This window comes from Genypterus blacodes, unplaced genomic scaffold, assembly GCF_046128005.1.
Source record: "Genypterus blacodes isolate CSIRO-AG114 ecotype Tasmania unplaced genomic scaffold, CSIRO-AGI_Gbla_v1 ptg000156l_1, whole genome shotgun sequence".
Taxonomy (NCBI): domain Eukaryota; kingdom Metazoa; phylum Chordata; class Actinopteri; order Ophidiiformes; family Ophidiidae; genus Genypterus; species Genypterus blacodes.
In genome coordinates this window covers 2,394,745-2,415,066 of record NW_027466957.1, presented here as the reverse complement: position 1 = coordinate 2,415,066, position 20,322 = coordinate 2,394,745, and the positions used below count along the sequence as shown (strand labels likewise).

The 20,322-nt window shown below is 38.6% G+C and overlaps 3 protein-coding genes across 3 annotated transcripts; all 3 read left to right on the top strand.

The window, feature by feature from the left end:
• The first annotated feature begins 6,264 nt into the window (after positions 1-6,264).
• On the top strand, positions 6,265-9,709 carry nppal (natriuretic peptide A-like). The gene is made up of 3 exons (XM_076167183.1): positions 6,265-6,277; positions 9,226-9,296; positions 9,401-9,709. Exons 1-3 carry the CDS (start codon positions 6,265-6,267, stop codon positions 9,707-9,709), a joined length of 393 nt encoding a protein of 130 aa, XP_076023298.1.
• A 2,905-nt stretch (positions 9,710-12,614) lies between these two features.
• On the top strand, positions 12,615-13,415 carry nppb (natriuretic peptide B). Its single transcript, XM_076166207.1, has 2 exons — positions 12,615-12,728; positions 13,122-13,415. The coding sequence occupies exons 1-2, from the start codon at positions 12,615-12,617 to the stop codon at positions 13,413-13,415; spliced, it is 408 nt and encodes a 135-aa protein (XP_076022322.1).
• Positions 13,416-16,142: 2,727 nt separating this feature from the next.
• nppa (natriuretic peptide A) lies at positions 16,143-17,350 on the top strand. Its single transcript, XM_076166206.1, has 2 exons — positions 16,143-16,238; positions 17,009-17,350. Exons 1-2 carry the CDS (start codon positions 16,143-16,145, stop codon positions 17,348-17,350), a joined length of 438 nt encoding a protein of 145 aa, XP_076022321.1.
• The last annotated feature ends 2,972 nt before the right edge of the window (positions 17,351-20,322 follow it).

Genomic DNA, 20,322 nt, shown 5'->3' with positions numbered 1-20,322 from the left:
GCAAAGCTAATTACCTCAGCCAAGGAGATTAAGTGTGCACCCCTCTTGGTTTGTGTCTCTCTGTCTGCGTGTCTTGCTAAGAAAAAAAAAGCAAGTGGAAATACCCATCATTGTCATGTCATGGAAATTAATTTCAATCAATATTTAGTTTCATCATTTGAGCCCCATTAACCAATGGACTGTATGGGTTGCAGGTCTTGGTCTCTAGGGGAGCACCAATAAAAATGTAATTGGTTGTTGGTTTTGTTGGATTTTTGAATATATGTATATATATTCATTCTAATACTTCAGCTGTGGGTGTTAAATTGTCTCTTAATAGTTTCCCTTCTGGCATCATCAGCATATTCAAAAGTTTTTTCAGACTCTAAGGTGAAAAGCCAAGATAATGCAAAATGTTAAAGTTGCTTGCCTGTTTACAACATTTCCGATCATTGCCGAAGTAGTAAGAGACGAACACCCATAATACATATAAGGAATTGTTTTATTTAACGAGTACTTTTGAAAAAGAATTCCAGATATTGACCAAATTGCACATATAGAAAACCATTCTTAAGAAAGATTGGATTTTCTTTGCACATGGTGTTCCCCCATCAAACTCCATAAGGTCAACTTCCTGCACATTGTTCATAGCCTGAATTTTACTTGGGTCCGCCCTATTTTTTGTCATCCTTGTGCAGTCTAGTCTGTAGAACCCTAGTATGAGGTCCATTGTGGAGAAGAACACCTTGTCACAAAGTGCGGTGAAGGTGTTTGTCTTTCGGCATTCTTGCATTCAATCACCTAAAGTTATTGAAGATGTGCAGATCATTCAGACTGACAACCAAGACAAGGGGAGATGAATACTTGCTCTGAGACATTAAGACTGTTGCTCTATTAAATAGTTAGCTTGAAATGTTTTTCTGATCTCCTAGTTCTGATTAACTGTCCTTACCACTGCACTTTAGGGCTGAAAAGCCTTTATTAATTTCAGACTTTCTTTTGGACTGTTAATTTAATCTATCTATCTGTCAAGTTCATATTGCAAATGTTTACTTTTATGTTAATATCTTTTTTACAAAACATATATTGAACAACCTGAAATGTCTTAAGTAAAACAAGTGCATTTTCAACAATAAACAATAATAACAATAAGGTATATATAAAACAACTTGTCAAGATCTAGAAATGATTTTAAATGTACATACATTTCCACATGTGTGTAGTAATGTGAACTGTCCTGACTCACTATCCATGGATAACTCCAAGGTCCATTGTGGACCTACAATCTTTGAGGACAGTTACAATTTACACCGATTTGAGAAGATCATATGGCATGGAAAGCTGTTCACAGATGAAGATTACATAAAGAATAATTAACTAAAATGTCTGAGAATCTATCCTCGGAAAATCACCTTTGTTAAGCGCTGATCTGACGCTGATGTGGAAACGCTGCATTTTAATAGAGGGATGCCGTCATTTCGTGGGTCACAAAATCGACATGCATTGTGGGAAATGTAGTTTATGGACAATGTACGCTTAAAGCGGTTTAGACGTTTATTTTGCTCTCGCGGGCCTTGAGTTTGAATCCTGTGATGTAGATTGTCACTGACGATCATTACATTTATAAAATCTAAGCTTCAAGGTTTTGGAGTTCTTCAAGCTATAACTGACACATTAGTGTTATGCGTGTGCATCATGCACAAGGGTTTGCCTATAATCTGCAATAATATGGGCCCATCTCAATAGATAAGTGACAGGAACTAACACCTACAATGAGATCGTTTTCAGGATATGATTTTATTCAACAACACAATTTTCATAGACCACTGTTAGAGTGGACAGAAATGTTTCCACCATTGTCAACAATGACAAAAACAACATCAAATATTAATTTCAGTGTGTATCTCTTATAAGCCTAATTAGCCCCCAAGATGTATTTCTCACACTGATTTTGCGAACTACTTACAATGTCGTTAAAAGCTCATTGAAGTCCCCCACCGTTCCTTGAGAGATAACAATGGTATTACCTCAGGGAGCAAGGACCCCCACAGTTCTTAATGCACCAGCACCAGCACCAGCACACAAAGAACAGAAAGAAATGCCATCAAGGCCAGTCACACTAGCAAATACTCTGTGTATAAAGGTCCGACTCTAAAGAGTCCCTGAGACACCATTTTGAATTCCTCAAGGGAAACGGGTATTCATGTGCTGTCAAACTAATATTGAATTTGACAACCATCATATGCCAGTGCGTTTAGATAAACATGGAAATGATCAGAGTGAGCCATGGTTGTCCCATTGTAACAGTAACAGATGTGGTTGTTGTTGTTATCAGAAGGAAGTTAGTACTTCAAGTCGGATGCTGTAATTGAATATACAGTCATTTTGATTTTCGCGGTGGAAACAATTCACTTCTCCCCAATGCTAATGCTCTTGAGCTGCCACTGGCTGTAATTTTAATCTTACAATCAAGAATAATTAGGATCCCAAAATAATTAGAGACTACGAATTGGGACAAAGTGATGTCATCAAATTATTTCAATGAGACTAAGACCAAGACTAAAAACCTCCCCCCCTTTGTGACAGTTTTATTAGCACAGCTGGTAACACAAGAGTAATTTCCCCTAATGATCTCAGCCGCCTCCCACACCTCAGGACAAGTGTCCCCCTTCCTCCCCCTCTCCTCTCATGTCAGCCACACTCCTGTGGCTGACACACTCCTGTGGCTGACACACTCGTGTGGCTGACATGAGAGGAGAGGGGGAGGAGGACATGGGGAAAGAAGAAGGATATACAAGGAGGATGAGTAAATCTGGAAAAGGTAAGTTGATGATGATGAAAAGGCTGTTCAGATGAATCTGATCATTTGACACATGTTCTGTGTCAACCCACAAAAGTGGCCACACACTGGATTTAGTTCTGGCACGTGGCTTCGGCGTGACCAGTGTATATTTCCCGTTCTGCCCACATTATCAGATCATTCTGTCATCATCTTTCATGTCGAAGGACCGATCTCTGACAAAGGCAAGTTGTATGCCTTCTTAAGCCATTCTATAAATCCAAGCATTATTAACCAGCTTGCTGTAGAATTACTGCACACTCTACAGTTATTAAATCCTAATGAGGCCTCATTGGTTACACTAACAGACAACATGAATTCCCTACTAGCCAGCACTTTGGAGTCTATTGCTCCTCTAAAACAAAGGTCTTGCAAACGGGAAAAATTGTCTCCTTGGTTCTCGAGTGACATCCAGTCACTTAAGCAGGCATGCAGACAGCTAGAACTGAAGTGGAGACCAAGTTTTTTGACTTGCCTGGTCTGATAGCCTATTAGATTATAAACGAGCAATTCGATCTGCACAAATGAGCTATTATTCAAAATTAATTAATGACAATAAGAGCAACCCCAAATTCCTATTCAACACAGTGGCACAGCAGAACAAGGTTGATATAAAAACATTAACTGATAACTCTACTTGCTGATCCTCACTTGCTGATGTCGCCCTTACGAGGGACCCTCTGTCCTGTACACATGAAATTCAAATGTATTAACCCTAATTAACAAGGTGTGTGTTTTCTGTCATAATTGATGCCATCATATTAGGCGATCATCGCCTCTCCTGTTTCAGTATAGTTTAAAATCAGATTGTCTTTCCTGAAGATACGTTCAAACTGGCCAGCCTAGGTCACCAGATGGAGTAGAAGATATTAACCCGCTCTGGCATAGGCAGGGACTCAAGAAGTCCACATTGGAGAAGTCACTTGGTCCAGCAGGTGAGTTTGTTTTCTGATTGATTGATTGATGATATTCTGCTTGTTTACCAGCTTTTACAGTTTTCTTTGTTGCCTCCACCATCTTGCCCTTGTTTCTGCCTAACTACATTTTGAAATTGAAATGGACTCTACCAATATAGTGCTTTTCTCCAAACCACTTTACAAGGTCTTCGACAGGTTCTGTAGGTGGAGCCCAGATTCAAACCAGGAACCTTCCAATCCCTCTACCAACTCTACCATCCTGAGCCCTGCCTCCCCACATTTATATTTGTCTGCATAATTTTTTCAACACACATCTTGTTCTCATATAATGAGGGGTATCTGGATCGGACCTTTACACACACCCACTTACCTATTATTTACTCTATCAGGCAAGCCATGGTTCATTTACCTCACAGGTTAATAATTGTTTGTTATTTGCTGGCTTCAATTGTGGTAAATGACAGTGTGACATTCAAACAGCGCAGGCTGCATGACAATGGCAGTTGCAGTGATTGGGGTTAGTAACAGGACACATCAGACAAAGGACTGCTCTCTGTACTTCTCTGTCTAGATCTCTGTGTGGCTTTTGACACCATTGACCATCACATCCCAATATAGAGATTGGAACATTTGGCATTAGAGCAACTGGATAAAGCTGAATTCAGTCCTATTTATCAGATCGATTCCAATTTGTACATGTTATTCTCTATAAACACAGGAGTCAGACACAGTGTTCCTTATGGTTCAGTGCTTGAACCAATACTGTTCACTTTATATCTACTTCCTTTAGGTTATATTATTTGGAAACACTCCATACATTTCCGTTGTAATGGAGATGAACTACAGTATATCTCTCAATGAAGCCAGATGAGGTAGTTTGGGGAGTTTCCCCCCTTTAAATAAAACTTTAAATACAACTAGACTGTAAGCAAGTTTGATTGACATGAATCATAAACCATGGCATGTTGGCATGGGGCCAGTTGTTAGGGAATGGCATTTGGGGGTGAACAGCGCATGTTCCTTGCATGTTCTTGTGTGTCGAGTAATCCAGGAAGATTTTTGCGAAGCGCGTATCGAGGCGTGTGTTGGTGCCGTATGTGGTGATGTTCGAAGCCTTTGAACATTCTTTATGACTTCATCTTTAAGCACTTTATCCGTGGGTTATCATCATTATCTTGTGTTGTGTTGTGTGTTGTGTGTAAGTGACGTATGTAGTGACGTTCGAAGCCTTGCGAACCTGCCATATTCATAGTGTTGCAACATCTGGATAATGTTGCCATTCCTGTCTCTCTGCTGTTTGGACTGATGTACGCCATGAACCGTAGTTATCCTTCTGGCCTCCGCTACACCTTTGAGGTACTTTAGAAGGTTTTTATGGAAATGCATAGGGCTCTAATAATCAGACTCTTGAGTGAAATTTGAAACGTGAGTGCTGGATTTTATGTTGTGTAAACCACGGATTACCTTGCTCTTTGCACTGCATTACAGCCTAAGAAACAAGCTCATTTAGTCAGTATCTGCCTGAGGAGACATTTCTAACAAACACTGTTTTTTCTGTGTATGTAAATGTATTTGATTGACCTATGTTTTATGAAAAAAATACAGTTAATCCTGTGGTAAAGAATTGCTGTGTTGCCATTTTTTCAGCATTTGCTCTGATATTGCAGTGTCCTTAACGCCTATTACTAGGCAGTCTAGAAGGAAGTCAATGTGGAAAACATAGTAGAACATTATGAAGTTGAAGCAGCCTTTAGTTACTATGCTCCACACAGCTGAAATAAGCTTCCACAAGATCTAAGCTCTGTCCAAGACATTGTTCTTTTAAATCAGGGTGTAGCACTTTTCTTTTTTCAGTCACCTATAGCAGAATAATGTACATTAATTAATTTTGTATGGTTGCTATTTGAAATATTTTACTGTTGTACTGTAATCTTCTATTTACATAATTTGCACTACATTATTATTATACCTTATCCTTTAGTCATACCCCAGCCCCCCGCTTTCCCCTAGCCATGCCATCATAATGACAGCAGGGTTAAGTGATCAGCGATTAGTCGTGGACCCAGTGAAGCTGAGCATATTTTGTGAAGGTGGAGGGCAACTAATTTACATTTCAGCATCTTAACTCGAGGGCTATTGTGTGAAAGTTACTCAGTCCTCAGTGAAATCCAGATCCTATCTTTGTGGCGAGAGTCAGAGCTCGGTGGGCAGTGACAGTCACAAACCTGTCATGATGCTGCTTCAGTCACATACAGTTTTTGACGCATCTTTGATGGTTACTGAGGTCATAATTTTTCCCTGCTGTATTGTTGTTTTTTAAACCATAGTGAGAGCTGCCCTTGTACCTCTTCTCCCCGGTTCTCCTCGTTTCAAAACATGTAGTTGGCCCTCTGCCAGCTGTGGGAGTGTCGCTTTGACCTGTGTATGAATAGAGCTTAACATTTTGTTCAAATGAACACAATAATTTAAGTATTTCATCTTCCAAGAGTTTGTGAGAGGAGGGCAATCCCTGTTTTCATGGGTCCTATGATGATTTCAAATGGTGAAAAACCTGGCCTGGCTCTTACTCTCCCCCTCATCGCCCTCAAAACTAGCCAAGACCTTTACTCATGTGAGTCCTGCAAAGTTGTTTCAATTTGATGCCCAGAAAGATGACAAATTACAAAGCATTATTCACAAATGAATTCTGATGTTGCTACTGATTTTTCTCAGAATTCCCAATCTTGGAATTATTATTATAATTATTATTATTATTAGAATGAATATCACAACCAGTGCTTGTTGTCTACACTCACACTATTTTTTTCTTTGCTTTATTTTGTTGAAATAAAGTCAAAAAACCATGATGCAATAAACAAATTTATGTGGTTCGACTCAAACGGGTCGGTGCCGACCCTAACACAGGAGGAAGGCTAGGAGGAGCCCGGAATTGTTGCTAAATCTGTAAGGGAGGCAAGGGGAGTTTTAGGCAGTTTTGACATTTGCAAAATGCTTTTTCATTTTTTGTTCAGCCTTTGTAGCAGCTGCATCTACCCGTTTTTAGGGTGCAATCCACATTGACAAACAGCCATAGCAGCGGAGAGCAGAACGGTTCTTAATATGTCACGAATGAGAGGCCCATGTAAAATGGGTTTGCCTGTGCAAGTAAAAAATCCAAAAATCTCCAACAGCTGTCAGTATACACAGTTCATGTTTGTGAATAAAGGGAAAAGTTCAGCTGCTTCTGCAGAAAGATGTCCTGGTAAAGGGGCACTTTAAATGACAACATGATTGTCTACTTCTACGTATCCAGCCTCATTTTTTCTCGCAGAACCATCAACATACTAGATGGTGGAGAATTTGAGAGAGGCACTTCTTACAAATCTGCACTTGGAGTGCAGACCTATGCTATGACTGTTAGTCATGTGACTCTCCTCCTTCTGTTGGGAGCAGAGTGGCAGGATTCAGTGCTGTGCAGCGTTTGACCCCGACATTTGTAGAGATGGTTATTGTACCTCAGCAAAAGTGGTGGTGATAAGTGGGCTACTTTCTATACAGTAGTAGAATGGAAGCTGAAGCATGTGGTATTAACCGTGTAACATTCTGATATCCTACTATGTCATGTGATGCTATCTTCTTCTGTAATTACTGCTCTCAGGCAATGTGGCAGTCCTGTAGCAACATTATCTACTTTTGAAGAGAAGTATTCTATTGGACATTGCTTCCCCCCGCATTCCTGTAACAATACAGATGTAACCTCTTGTCTCCTCACAGTCTGTGTGAAAGGTTTGCTAGGGTCAGTTAGTCATACCGTAGGGGTAGCAGTTAGCGCACGGGTGGCGAACCTCCGGCCCACAAGACAATTATGGTTCTTTCGATGACGGCATATAAATAATTATACTGTGACCTGATGGATGATGGCTCTCGCTACAACCTGGCACTCGGAGCCTTAAGAAAGCTCACCAATGTCCTAGGATCCTCTACCGCTGTACCATTAAGAGCATTCTCACAAACTGTATCACAGTATGGTATGGCAATCAGACCGGAAAGCACTCCAGCAGGTGGTGAAAACTTCCCAAAGGATCACCGGGACACAGTTGGACAGCATCGAACAGATCTATCGTAGACGCTGTCTGGGTAAAACCAGGAACATCATTAAAGACTCCTTCCACCCTAACAACAGACTTTTCACACTCCTCCCATCCGGCAGGCATTACTGAGCCTGCTGGTACGTGAACAGAGGCTTCCTCCGCTCACGTACCTGCAGGCTCAGGAAGAGTTTCTTCCACGAGGCTGTGACCCTGCTGAACTCTAATTCATCTCCCCACTAGCATCATTTTGCACTCTACTGCCATATGCACAACTGTTTCTGTATTTGCACTATCAATTCATTTCACTACCGTTTTGCACAAAAATTCTTAGCAGTATTTTACACACTATTTATTAAATTACCTGTACATCCTGTTTATTCTGTATATAATATAGTACATTTTTGCACTTCTGGTTGGATGCTAACCGCATTTCATTGGCTTGTACCTGTTCTCTGCTCAATGACAATAAAGTTGAATCTAATCTAATCTAATCCATGTTGGGCTTCTTTAAATACTCTGTATGTACAGTGCCTTGAGATAATGTCTATTGTGATTTGACCCTATGTTAGTAAAATTAAATTGAAAATTGAATACCATCTTCTTCCAGGCTGGTCGAACCCACCACCTACATAAACAAGGCTTTTGGAGACATTGCACTCTGGGGTAAACGTCAGGCACTGAGATATAGTTGTCATGAGTCCATTACTTTTTTTTGTCTCATCTGTTACCTTCATGACAGAAGATGAGGATGGACAACTGTTGCAGGGTTGCTGATGAAAGCCAGGGTCATGACTGAACTGGTTTGGCTTGGCTAGATCAGAAATCGTCATCTCTCTGGTAAACGAGACAAATAGCTAGTGTTGTCAGTTTAATGCTCCAGAGCAAGGTGCAAGGTGTTGGTTGGGCGTCGTGTATCTGAGTGCAAGGAAAAATGTTGAACCATTTTATTATTTTACAACATATGATTATCTGTAACAATCATTTTACTAATGTAATCATCACTTCGATCATTGTGTTCACCACTTTCACTGATATGTATAATGATTTGTATATGGGTAACATGAAGTTATGACCTGAAATGATGAACCAGACTCGTAGAAACACTGCCAACACTATATCTTCACATCTGATTGATTTAAAAATACGCCAATGCTGCTAAATGTATGGATGTATGGAAAGTGGATGAGTAACTGGGGTAAAACCATCAACCTCTTCAGTCATATGATTTTGAACCTGTGAACGCTGTCTGCCCTGACCCCCAAATGCATGAGTCAAGCCTCGTTAATTTCCGCAGGCCTCGACGTCATGGGTACTGTATAAAAGCAGCACCTGTCCACAGCTGGAGAATCAGAGGAGAGGGACACACTGAGCGCTGCGCACTTTGTCCTTGCAGATCAATAAGAAGGCGAGAAAATGAGAGTCTTCTTCCACTGTTTCGCTCTACTTTTAATGCTTCATTTAGTAGGAGCCAGCCCGGTTTCTGATCTACAGGTGAGTATCGTTGCCGTTTGTTCACAATTCCGTGCATGAGACGAGTAAATTGTCTTATCAATCTGTAAAAACGTAACGTACCCCCCCACCCCTCCACCATTCAGAGTTTGACGGAACTTCTAGAAGAGCAGAGCGATGCCGCACCCTATTATTCCTCTGAAGAGATGGAGGTGCTGGGAAGAGATGATCACACAGCCAAGTCGGTGTTTGGTCCTCCAGAGACGCAGCCATGGTACTCCTCCGACTCGAGCAGTTCAGCTCTTGCGGCGAAAGAAAACGTTCTCAGTCGTCTTCTTAAAGACCTGATGAGGACCTCAAAGCGCTCGTGGCGCCGATACAAGAAGGGCGGACTGAGGAGCTGCTTCGGAGTCCGGCTGGAGAGGATCGGCTCCTTCAGCGGACTGGGATGCTGAAGCGGAAGGTAGATGATCAGAAGAATGATGAATATTTAACTCCTGTATATGTAACGAACTGATCTCTTTGTAGTGCAGGAATTAACTGATAAATGTACTTAATGAATTAGTTAATTAACTTAAATTCTTTAAGTGCACGACATTTCAACAAATAAAGCAAACAAAAAGGGTAGAATTTCACGATTGATTTATTGATTTTGATTTATCTACCCATATTCTACATGGTAGTCTCATAAGATCCACCTAAACAAGACAAATGGTGGAGAAATAAACACATCAACATCAAGATGCAATGATCCCTTCAGTGGCATTAAAAGCAAAATAAATAATTCCCCCAAACAAGACGTACATTTACAGTGATGTATAAATGTTCAGTTGGCATCATAAAAATATCACACAATATTTAAATAATTTTTGTGTCCGTGATTCACTTGAAGTTGTATTGATTTTAAAGATCAATATATGCTCGTCAAATATTTGAATTTGTGCACCAGACAAAGGCATTGAAAAAGTAGTAATACATACAGTAAAGCAAAAAAACTAAAGTCTTAAGAATTATATTATTTGGTCAGTTATATTGTATTTCACAATGATTTTAGAATGTTGTTTATTAAATTCTTGATGAATTGCTCGAATAAGACATTGTGTTCCAACATGACAATATTAAGAACAAATGTATTTCGTCAAAGGAATTGAGAACATGCCATTGCTGTTCAGCATACACAAAAAAAAATTCATCTGCACTGTTGGAAGTGGCTGAGCAGCTGCACTGGAGCAGCTGGAGGCTGAATGGATCATTGCTTAAAGGCAGATCATCAGCAGCTGGAGTCCATGCTATCCTATATGTCAAAAATCAGACATCAAAATTCCACTGTTTTCATTATGGCATAATGTGTGTGTATTTGGTCAACAGGTATGGATGATACATCAATGTGACCACAGCAACGTTGAGCACCACCTCTGCAACTCACAATGCATTAACAAGAGTTTACAACTGTGAAGTGTTTGTGTTGTTTAAGCCTTTCTGTTCCATTTAGGCATTTGATATGGCTCAGAACTATAATATCACATTTAAACAGTAAGATGTTAAATATAAATAATAAATTATTGTGATGCATTTAGTTTTTATTTTCTCACATAAAGTAATGTTTCCTTGTAAAGATTGTATTAAAATCAAACAAATATTTTGCATAATTTTTGTGTCCGTGATTGAATTGAAGTTGTATATTTCATGAATGTGGATAGTGCTATCAAAAGGGAGGGAATTATAAATAATTAACAGTTCCTGAAAGCATTAAGACAGGAACCAGTTAATATATAACACTATATTCAGCCATTCTTTCTTGACTTCCATTGGTTTTCAATCATGAATAGTGCATTATCCTAGCTAGGTGGGAGCTTATCTAGAGCTCATACCTCCTCCTCCAACCTCCTCCAAGGCCAACACTCAAAATGTATCTTGTATTGTTAATGTTCCAACACTTCAGTTGTTTTGCATTTGACCATCAGAAGTACTTTGTAAACTTCATGCAGAAAAGTGTTCTACCACGCAACCAAAAAGTGACAATGAGCAGAAATTACTATAATAAAAACTGTTATTAGAGGTAGAATTGTTATATTTGTCTAAAAAAATAAGGTAAAAATACATTATTTTCTGCAAAACACATATGCAGGGTATTTTTCTTTCAAAAATATGTCTTCAAGCTCTACTGTATACAGATATGCTCGCCCACTCTCAAACAACTCGACCATCATCCAGGTTCCACTCATATTGCAGGGCCTGTGCTGTCTCATCCAGACAATCTGACAAGTTTTTGGGAGCCTATCCCTTTCTGGGAGCCCTGGAGCCCTACTTTTGTTGTTTTGATCGTAATGCATGTATTGGAAATGTTAAAGCACCACTGGAATTAAATGATAAAAACAATGATTGTAAAATGATAAATTGATGAAAAACAACAGAACAGTCAGTACATGATATCAAAACAATGATGAAAAACTTCCTTTGATTTAACAGCATATGGATGTGTATCCCAGAGCAGACCAGAGTTCACCTGTGCGTTCGGAACTGAATGCGTCCAGTGAACAGACTCTCTTTATACAGCATAAATCCATAGACCACTCCTCAAAATCAATTTTCACCACATCCGTTGGCCAGGTACCCCAGCCTTTCCTTTTCTCCTGTTGAAATGCACCATTCTATCACAATCCTTTCATCAGACACATTGTTGTCTGAGCAAATATAGGACCATAGGATGCTGGGGCTTCCACAGGTTTGTCGGGTCAGGGAATGCAGATTTTAAGGGCCTAGGATATGATATCTCCATTTTCACCTCCACAAAAAATTCATGTTATAGGCGTCTGCTACATCTTATCTACATCTTAAAAACACAGACACCACTACACCACAAACATTTGTGTGGGAACTAATTAAGTATTTAGTGAATATGAATTATGAATTGAAAATTATATCCCCTGGTAGACACTGTAGGTTTGAAATGTATAAACCTTCATAAATCACCAGGCTACCCTGCCGCAATCACGTACGCCGCTAAATATAGTCACATCTGTCAGTTTACTAAACACTAACTGTGTGTAGCTCATTGACAATAATATCCCATGTTGAGGTGGGGGTGTGGAGTATTTTTCGGAACTGAGTAACATATGGAAGTGGCTATGTCATAGCTATGCCCTATATCTAAGAGACAGTGCTTTAAAAGGAGCAGTTTCCGACAGCTTGTGTTATCAAAATCAGGTGTCAGGAATGTCCGTCCAATTCCTGGCATAGTTCTGTGTGGCAAGCTTAAGTATAAAAGAGCAGAGGGTGCTGTTTGTGCTCCAAGCATCCAAACGGCAACTCAGGGGAAAAGAAAAGAGCATCCAGCCATCTCTACAATCAACAGGAAACATGCAGCTTTCTTCCTTTCCTGTCCTTGGTATCCTCCTGCTTTTAAACCTGCAGCAATCCAGTGCATATCCCATCAGTCCTGGCTTAACTGAAAAGGACATAGACACTTTACGGGTGAGTCTCTCAGTCAGTAAGGCTTTTCTGACATGTCACGGTAGATGGTGTGAGGGAGTGTGAACAAGTAGTGGAGTGGTGATTTTTCAGCCAAATCTATTCTCTTTGTGAAGACACTACTAGACTACAAGTAAGAAGAGAAACCATACAAATTAACGTTTGTATGTTACTATAGTCCCAAACAATGGTTACGTGGTGTGATGCATAACTATTTACAACAGTGAGCAGCTTTTTTTGTGGTGTCCTAAATATGATTTGACCACCTAATAGCCAATCATAAGTTAGTATTTTCCATAGCCACAAGTACGTCTTACTGCAAGAATGAAATGTTCATCTTTAAGTTAGACATGGAAGACTTTGGTAGTCTAACTTTTGTCTATGTGGACATTGCAGGTTCTCCTTCACAAACTAGCTGAGTCTGTCTCTGAGCAGACAGAAGTCAACCAAAGACTGCCTACCGAGATGGAAAGGCTTGATGACCTGAATGTAGAAGAGGCAGCAGATGGAGATGATTCACAGACTGGACTTGATGAAGCTGCCATCAGGGAGTTTCTCTTAGCCAAGAATCTTAAGAGTGTCCGCAATGACCCCAACAAGAGATCCTCTGGATGCTTTGGTCGACGGATGGACAGGATAGGCTCCATGAGTTCTCTAGGGTGCAATACCATTGGCAAATACAGTAAGTGACAGATTTACAACTGTAAACTCAAAATGCTTAATGATGATGATAACAACAACAACAACGACAATAATTCTACTACTTATAATAATAATAATAATAATAATAATAATAATATGCCACATTCCAAGAAACAGCAAGGCAAACTGTCAAACTGTTCTTTGAGATTATACAATTATACACACACACGCACGCACGCACACATGCACATGTACTGTATATATATATATACTGAATAAATAATATGATATGATATGATGATTATGAGGAGGAGATGATAATAATAGTAACTGAATTGTTGCCTTATTCCCCTGCAGGTCCAAAGAAAAGATGAAGTCTTACCGTTTAAAATCATGGAACTGCAACGTCTCTACCAACAAAACAAACATATTCTTATTCTAATGCCATTTATTTAGTCATATTTATTTATTTTGGCTTGAAAATGTATTTATTTAAATGGTTGTGATTATGTTCATTATGTACTGTTGTATGTTTCAATAAATGTTTACAACTGCACATAATGGTTATTTTATTTACAATGAAAACCAGCATTGCAAAATGCAGCAAGTCAGACATGTTTTGTGAGTAAAAATCATGAAATCAGACTCCATCAATCATCTTAAAATGAGATCTAATTAATACAGGTTTGTGTTTGCACTTGAATCATCCTACTAGTAAGAGCTGTGGGTGGCCCCATGGAAATCCAAGTACATCTGAGAGTCTTGGTCAAGGGCAATCACCCCAATTTACCTAACACACACTGGAATATCAAGAGGAAACCCCAAAAGTTCCACACAGAAAGGACAAGTTCTGAAACCTTGTTAGTTACATTTACACACACAGCCTTGGTCACACCATGACTGTGTGTTTAAATTAATCTGACAATGGCCTTAATCAGTCTAGTTCAAAAATGAGAACTTTCTATTTCACATTTGGTGACAATTTCAGACATAAATACTCATCTCTGCTTTTGTGTGACTGCTGTAATATTACTGTTAGCTAGCAAGTGAGGTAGCTCACATTTAGCCAAAGCTGCAGCTTAAATCATCAGACATGACTGAAATCAAATTTCCGAGGCTGATCATCCGTTGACTTGGTTTAACCTGAGGACTGAGGACTTAAATGTGAGGCGACAAAACACATGTTGCATGTTTCATCTCCCTAAACAGACAAATCAAACATAGGTGTTACAACCGCACTAAACAGGCTGATGTGCTATGCTGACACTAGCATCACATTAGATAATATTTTCCCAACTTGAATAAGTGCAGGTAAACTGACATTATGGGAAATGGACGATGTACATGTGAAATTAATTAATGTTACAATCATTTTTATCGATGATTTCATTACTCATTTAATGAGAACTTGTGTAAGCACATTCATCAACATGTTTTATTCATTTGTTTTTATTGAAGCAAACATTTTACATGACATATATAAGATATTTTGGAGATTATTTTTTATACAGAAAGAGGGGGAAAAGGAGAGAGAGATAGATAGAAAGAATGAAGGTTGTATTATTATTATTATTATTATTATTATTATTATTATTATTATTGTTGTTGTTGTTGTTGTTGTTAAACTTTTTACCTAGACCCTAATGTAAAATAGGCAATATTAGGTACAAGTAGACTGAAATTGAAACAGCAGGAAGCCACGGCATGTCCAGAATGGCATCAGTGATGCTGATGCGATGTTCTCTACATGTTCTAATCACTTATTTTCATTGATATATTCACAATATATACATGTATGTTATATGTTTTGGCTATTAGGATAGTCAAAACACTTCACCTCACCTTCTTCTATCATTTAAAACGCATCTCTTAGCATTTAGAAAATCTCTCCTTTCTTTCTCCCTATTTATCCCTATTCTCAAATGTAGGCCTATTCCTGTATTACGTACAGCTAATTCACAATACTTCTTTCCATCGCTCTTACTCTCTCCTTTTTTTCATCATTTCTTTCACTCGTATTAGTTTCTTTTTTTCCATTTCTACTTTGGGAAAGGAGAGCTACTTGACTTGACATTTACATAAGTAAAATTTAGAATTTTTTCACATATCCTTTGATAAAATACAACTCACAATCAAACTGAAATCATACGTAGCTATGATAAAATCATTATCAAAATATTTAAAATGGCTCAGTCCTGCAGTCATGATATGTGACATTGCGTTATTTTTCTCCTAATTTAAATAAAAGGAAAATGCCCTCCACCATTCATGGAGCAGCACAGTCAGGTTTTAGCCTGTTATGGAATTTATGGAACTTAGGAAACACACACAGTGGAAAGCATTTGTAAGTTGAATGCTGCATTCCTGTTAATACATACCACATCTGAGCTCAGAGCTCTAAGATGGTTCCTGAGGTCATGCCACTGCTGGTAAACATGATGATACCCAGACACAATTACATTACACATACACGTACACACATCATCCAACACCAAGCAACACTTAAACAGACATCTGACCAGCTGCCTTATCAGGAGGAGGTGGAGGTGTCAGAATGCTCTTGAGACCATCGACAAAATGATGAACTACGGACACTGGATTGTCTATTGCATGGGGAACTGTGTGTGTGTGTGTGTGCTTGCGTGCTTGCGTGCTTGCGTGTCTGTGTGTGTGGGTGTGTGTGTGTGTGTGGGTGTAAGCACGGTATATATATATAAAGGTTTGCACTAGAGGTTTAGAGTAGAGTAGTAGACTAGTAGCATTGAAAAGGATAGTATGAGGACTGTGGCTTTATGGGTCCTGCTGGTCCTGCTGTGTCAACACACACTGGTTAGCAGTCATTCCTTGACTGGTGACCTGGCCCAGCTTAAGGTAAGAAAGGATATGTCAGCCCTTTATGAGCATACCTTATTGACTGGAGATCTCACAGGTTATATCATATAACCCTGTTAGAGTTAAGACAGAGAGAGGGGTCATATGACTACTACACTGTATCTAAAGAATAGATTATAATAATTAGATGCTACAAAAACAAATATTAAAAGATAAGTTTGGTTTTCAACTGATGTTCAAGAAGGATTTTGGCTCGAAAGAAAGAACCAGACAAAAAGCACCATTAAAAATAAGAAATAAATGAAAGTTGAAGAATCTAGAGGATATCAGGGTTTATAGTGATTTCGAGTTAAGTTTGATTAAAAGTCCTGAAACCTTGATCTAATACTGATAGGATTATACTGAAAATAGGATTTCCCATGTGCGTTTGTTTTTAATGTAATGTATGTAATTGAATGTTTTAATTTGATCTTTTCTAAACCTTAAACAAGGGGTTTGAGTTGCCCAAACCCTATCTCTATCTATGCTGTATATAGCAAACACTAACAGTAAACAATTTGCATATAAATTCAAATTGGTATACCTATTGCATTACCTTCAAATAATGTTTTACTATTGTAGAAAAAACAAAAACAAAACAGCTGATATGGAAAAATCTTGGAATTCCATCGGGAAGAAACCTTGTTTTAGTGCCTCAGTCAAGGGCAATCACATTCATTTAATAAACATGTTCTTGAAATTGGAGTAGGTAGACATGAGGACATGAGCCAGCTTACTTACTTGAAAACACATTCCCATCTGCTCATCAGTCTTTACTGGAGCTCTTTGAAGACAGCCTGGCTGAAGGAGCCCAAGAAGAGGCCTCTGAAACGGACTATGATGTAACGAAGCAAGCGCCAGGGCGTAGCCAAACCAGCCGAGGATGGAGCGTGGAACAGGAGGAGGACCAAGAAGCGTTGATACCAGAAAGATCTCCACTGCCAGTTGTGAGCCACAATCGGACCCCAAGTCTGAGGAGCCGTCTACAGGATCTGCTGGTCGCTGCCAAGAAACGGTCATCAGGGTGCTTCGGAGGCAGGATGGATAGGATTGGAAATGCTAGTGGTCTAGGATGCAACAGTGGTAGAGGTAAGACCAGTGATCTGAGGTAACAGAGTAAGACTGAGTGATCCACAGAATTACTCCGAATTTCAGCATTACACACAGGATGTCTTTTTCATCAATATACATAGTAATGCTTAATTAAGGTGAGCACTGGAACCATAAAACTGGTATTAAAAATCCTTGGCCTTTACTGAAAGTTCCAACTGCGCATCTCTATCCAGTTTGACATTGCATCAGACACAGTGCCTCTCAGGCCTACAATTGGAGGTAGAACTCAAAATTAAACTTTTTGTGGCATTTGCTGAGCACATTCATGTTCCTCCAAGACGATCTGTAGCAAAATTGTCAGCATGTTGATTGTGCTTTTAAACTGTTATGTTCTATTGTTCTCTACATTTACACAGCAATAAACAGAGACATTGTGGTAGGTGGCAGGATTATTTAATGGAAAAGAAACTGAAAGGACAAGGGGAAAGGAATGCACTGTTAACTACAATGAAGAAACAAAGGTGAAACTGTATTAGCAGATATTTCTTAATACATGCAATACGTAAGTGCACTAAACAGTGAAGATAAACAGCAGAACTACAACTGGGAGATTCAAGTGTCAGATGAGATAATCCACATTACCAATTGGAATCTGAAAGGGTTACAGGAGGACCATGAACAGCACTTTCATTACTAACCATTGGACACATTTTTATTAGCACAAATGAACATTTAATTGTATCATATTTACTATGTGAAACTTCTAAAAATATATATTTGTATACATATGTATATGTATCAATACCTTTTTCATTTTGAAGTATTCTTTTTGAATTTGAACAGGTTTTGAATCAGCTTTCACTTAGGTTACAACTGTTATTATGATATTTTTTTTCAAATACTCTAATATAATACCCCTGAGTTGTCAGGGGTATTATATTATGTCTAGTGCAACGGGACAAAAAAAGTAATAAAAAGTGTAATGGATGAGCTGATGACTGAATGTACAAAAATGTAATTGATCTAGTTTCCGCATATGTATGAAATACAGTACAATAAATGTTGCTTAGATTTACTTCAAATATCTGCTGTATCAAATTTGATTCACACATTTTTAACACGATATGTCAAACCATGTTTTACTTATACTAAATTAAATAATTGTATTACAAATATTTCTAATAAAGAAATATTGTTCTCACTTTTTCTTTATCAAAATTAGCAACTGCCTACAATAATAATTTCTAATGTCACTTTAGTGAAGGGGTCGGGAACCTATGGCTCGCAAGCCACGTATGGCTCTTTCGATTACGGCATATGGCTTGCAGACAGTTCTGAGCTGACATTGTTTAACACGCATGCGGCTCTCGTCGGACGGGCTGATCGTAGCGCAAACTGTGAATTGTTATTGGTATTTTTAATTTGTCATAGTAACGATGGGCTGCGACAGCGTTAGCCCAGTAGGAACTAAACAAGCAGAAGTACTTGTCAAAGTTGCTGAAGCTGTTTGTGTTTGTGTTTGCATATCTTATAGGATAGGCTGGCAGTTTCCTGGAATGCACCTTTAATGCAGTGGCGTGGACAATGTCTTGGTACCACTGCCGTGATAACCATTTCCTCATCTCCAACTGAAGACAAAATAAAAGGGAAATATACATTTTTATTTCTGTATATGTATTTCTCTCTTGGAAGTGAGAATGAGCTGTGTGTCATCTGTTTGCAGTCATATGTTTGATCATTTACCTGTTTGATACATGATGAAATAAAGACAAAAAGTGTTCTTACAGTATATCCTGTGTAACACAAAAAACAAGTGATTATGAATTAACTATTTAACTGCATGTGAATTGCTGATATGAATTAATAAAAGGCACTTTTTTCCATGGAAGAATTCTGTTATTGTACTTTACCTCATCTTGCGTTCGGTTATTTTATTTTACCGTGGACCATCTTTCCAATTGGGAAGCAGGAATGTTTTTTCCGGTTTTTATTTTTAGCCATTTCTTCTCTTGTTATCTGGTTGTCCTGTGGTTAAGTGACTGTGACAGCTTGCACACATCACTCTATCTAATGCCACTTGCAAGTAATGTTTGTTTTCCTTTTCTACAATTAAATATAATACAGTATGGAAACTGATTTCTGAAAGTTTAAAAGTAACCACATTCAACTAAGGGAAAGAGAAATATAAAAAGTGAGACAATGGATTCTCTCCATGAGATATCACACAGAGGTGTTTTCCTTCTTGGGGAATTGACATACTGTATACTGTATTTACTTTATTAGCATTAGTGTACAAAAGTTTTACCTCCACCAAGGAGGAACTTGTGTTTGTCAGTCAGTCTCTCAGCAGAGTATTTAAAAATTAATTGACAGATGTTGATTAAAATGTTTTAAACAATTAAATTAAAATTGGTCATGGAAGACTTTACTCAATTTTGAGGCAGACTTGATCTGGATAAAACAACATTTGGTGTTTATAACTACTCCTTTTTGTTTCATGAATACTATGATACCAATATTAATGATAACATATTTATACAAATGTATGATTGGGTTCGAACACATGCAATTTAGCCATGACCAAGACATTGATCCGAATAAGCAGCATAAGGAATGGATGATGGGGCCTAAATCATGTTTCATCAGGAGAAAATAATGGTTTAAAGCCATAAAGCAAGTCAGGCCAGCACTTTTTCTGCCATAGTGAGTGGTAGTTTTGTCATTATTCAAGACAGAAAAGCCGAGGCCACTAACCAAGACCAAGTCCATGAAGCTGGCCTGTGGCAGGAAACCTGGCAGATGAATGAGGGCAGTGCTGTGATTTGAGCTGATGATTTCTGTTCATTAGCCCTGATGAGCCCTGTGGAATGCACAGAATTGTATAAAAAAAAAGTGTGTAAATCTAATCTAATCTAATATATTTGTATAGCACAATATCATACACAATGTCTCAAAGGGCTTTACAGGCCCACAAAAGCATACAGTTCCCAACTTAGCCAGAGCTAACATGAAAAAAAACTCCCAAAAACCT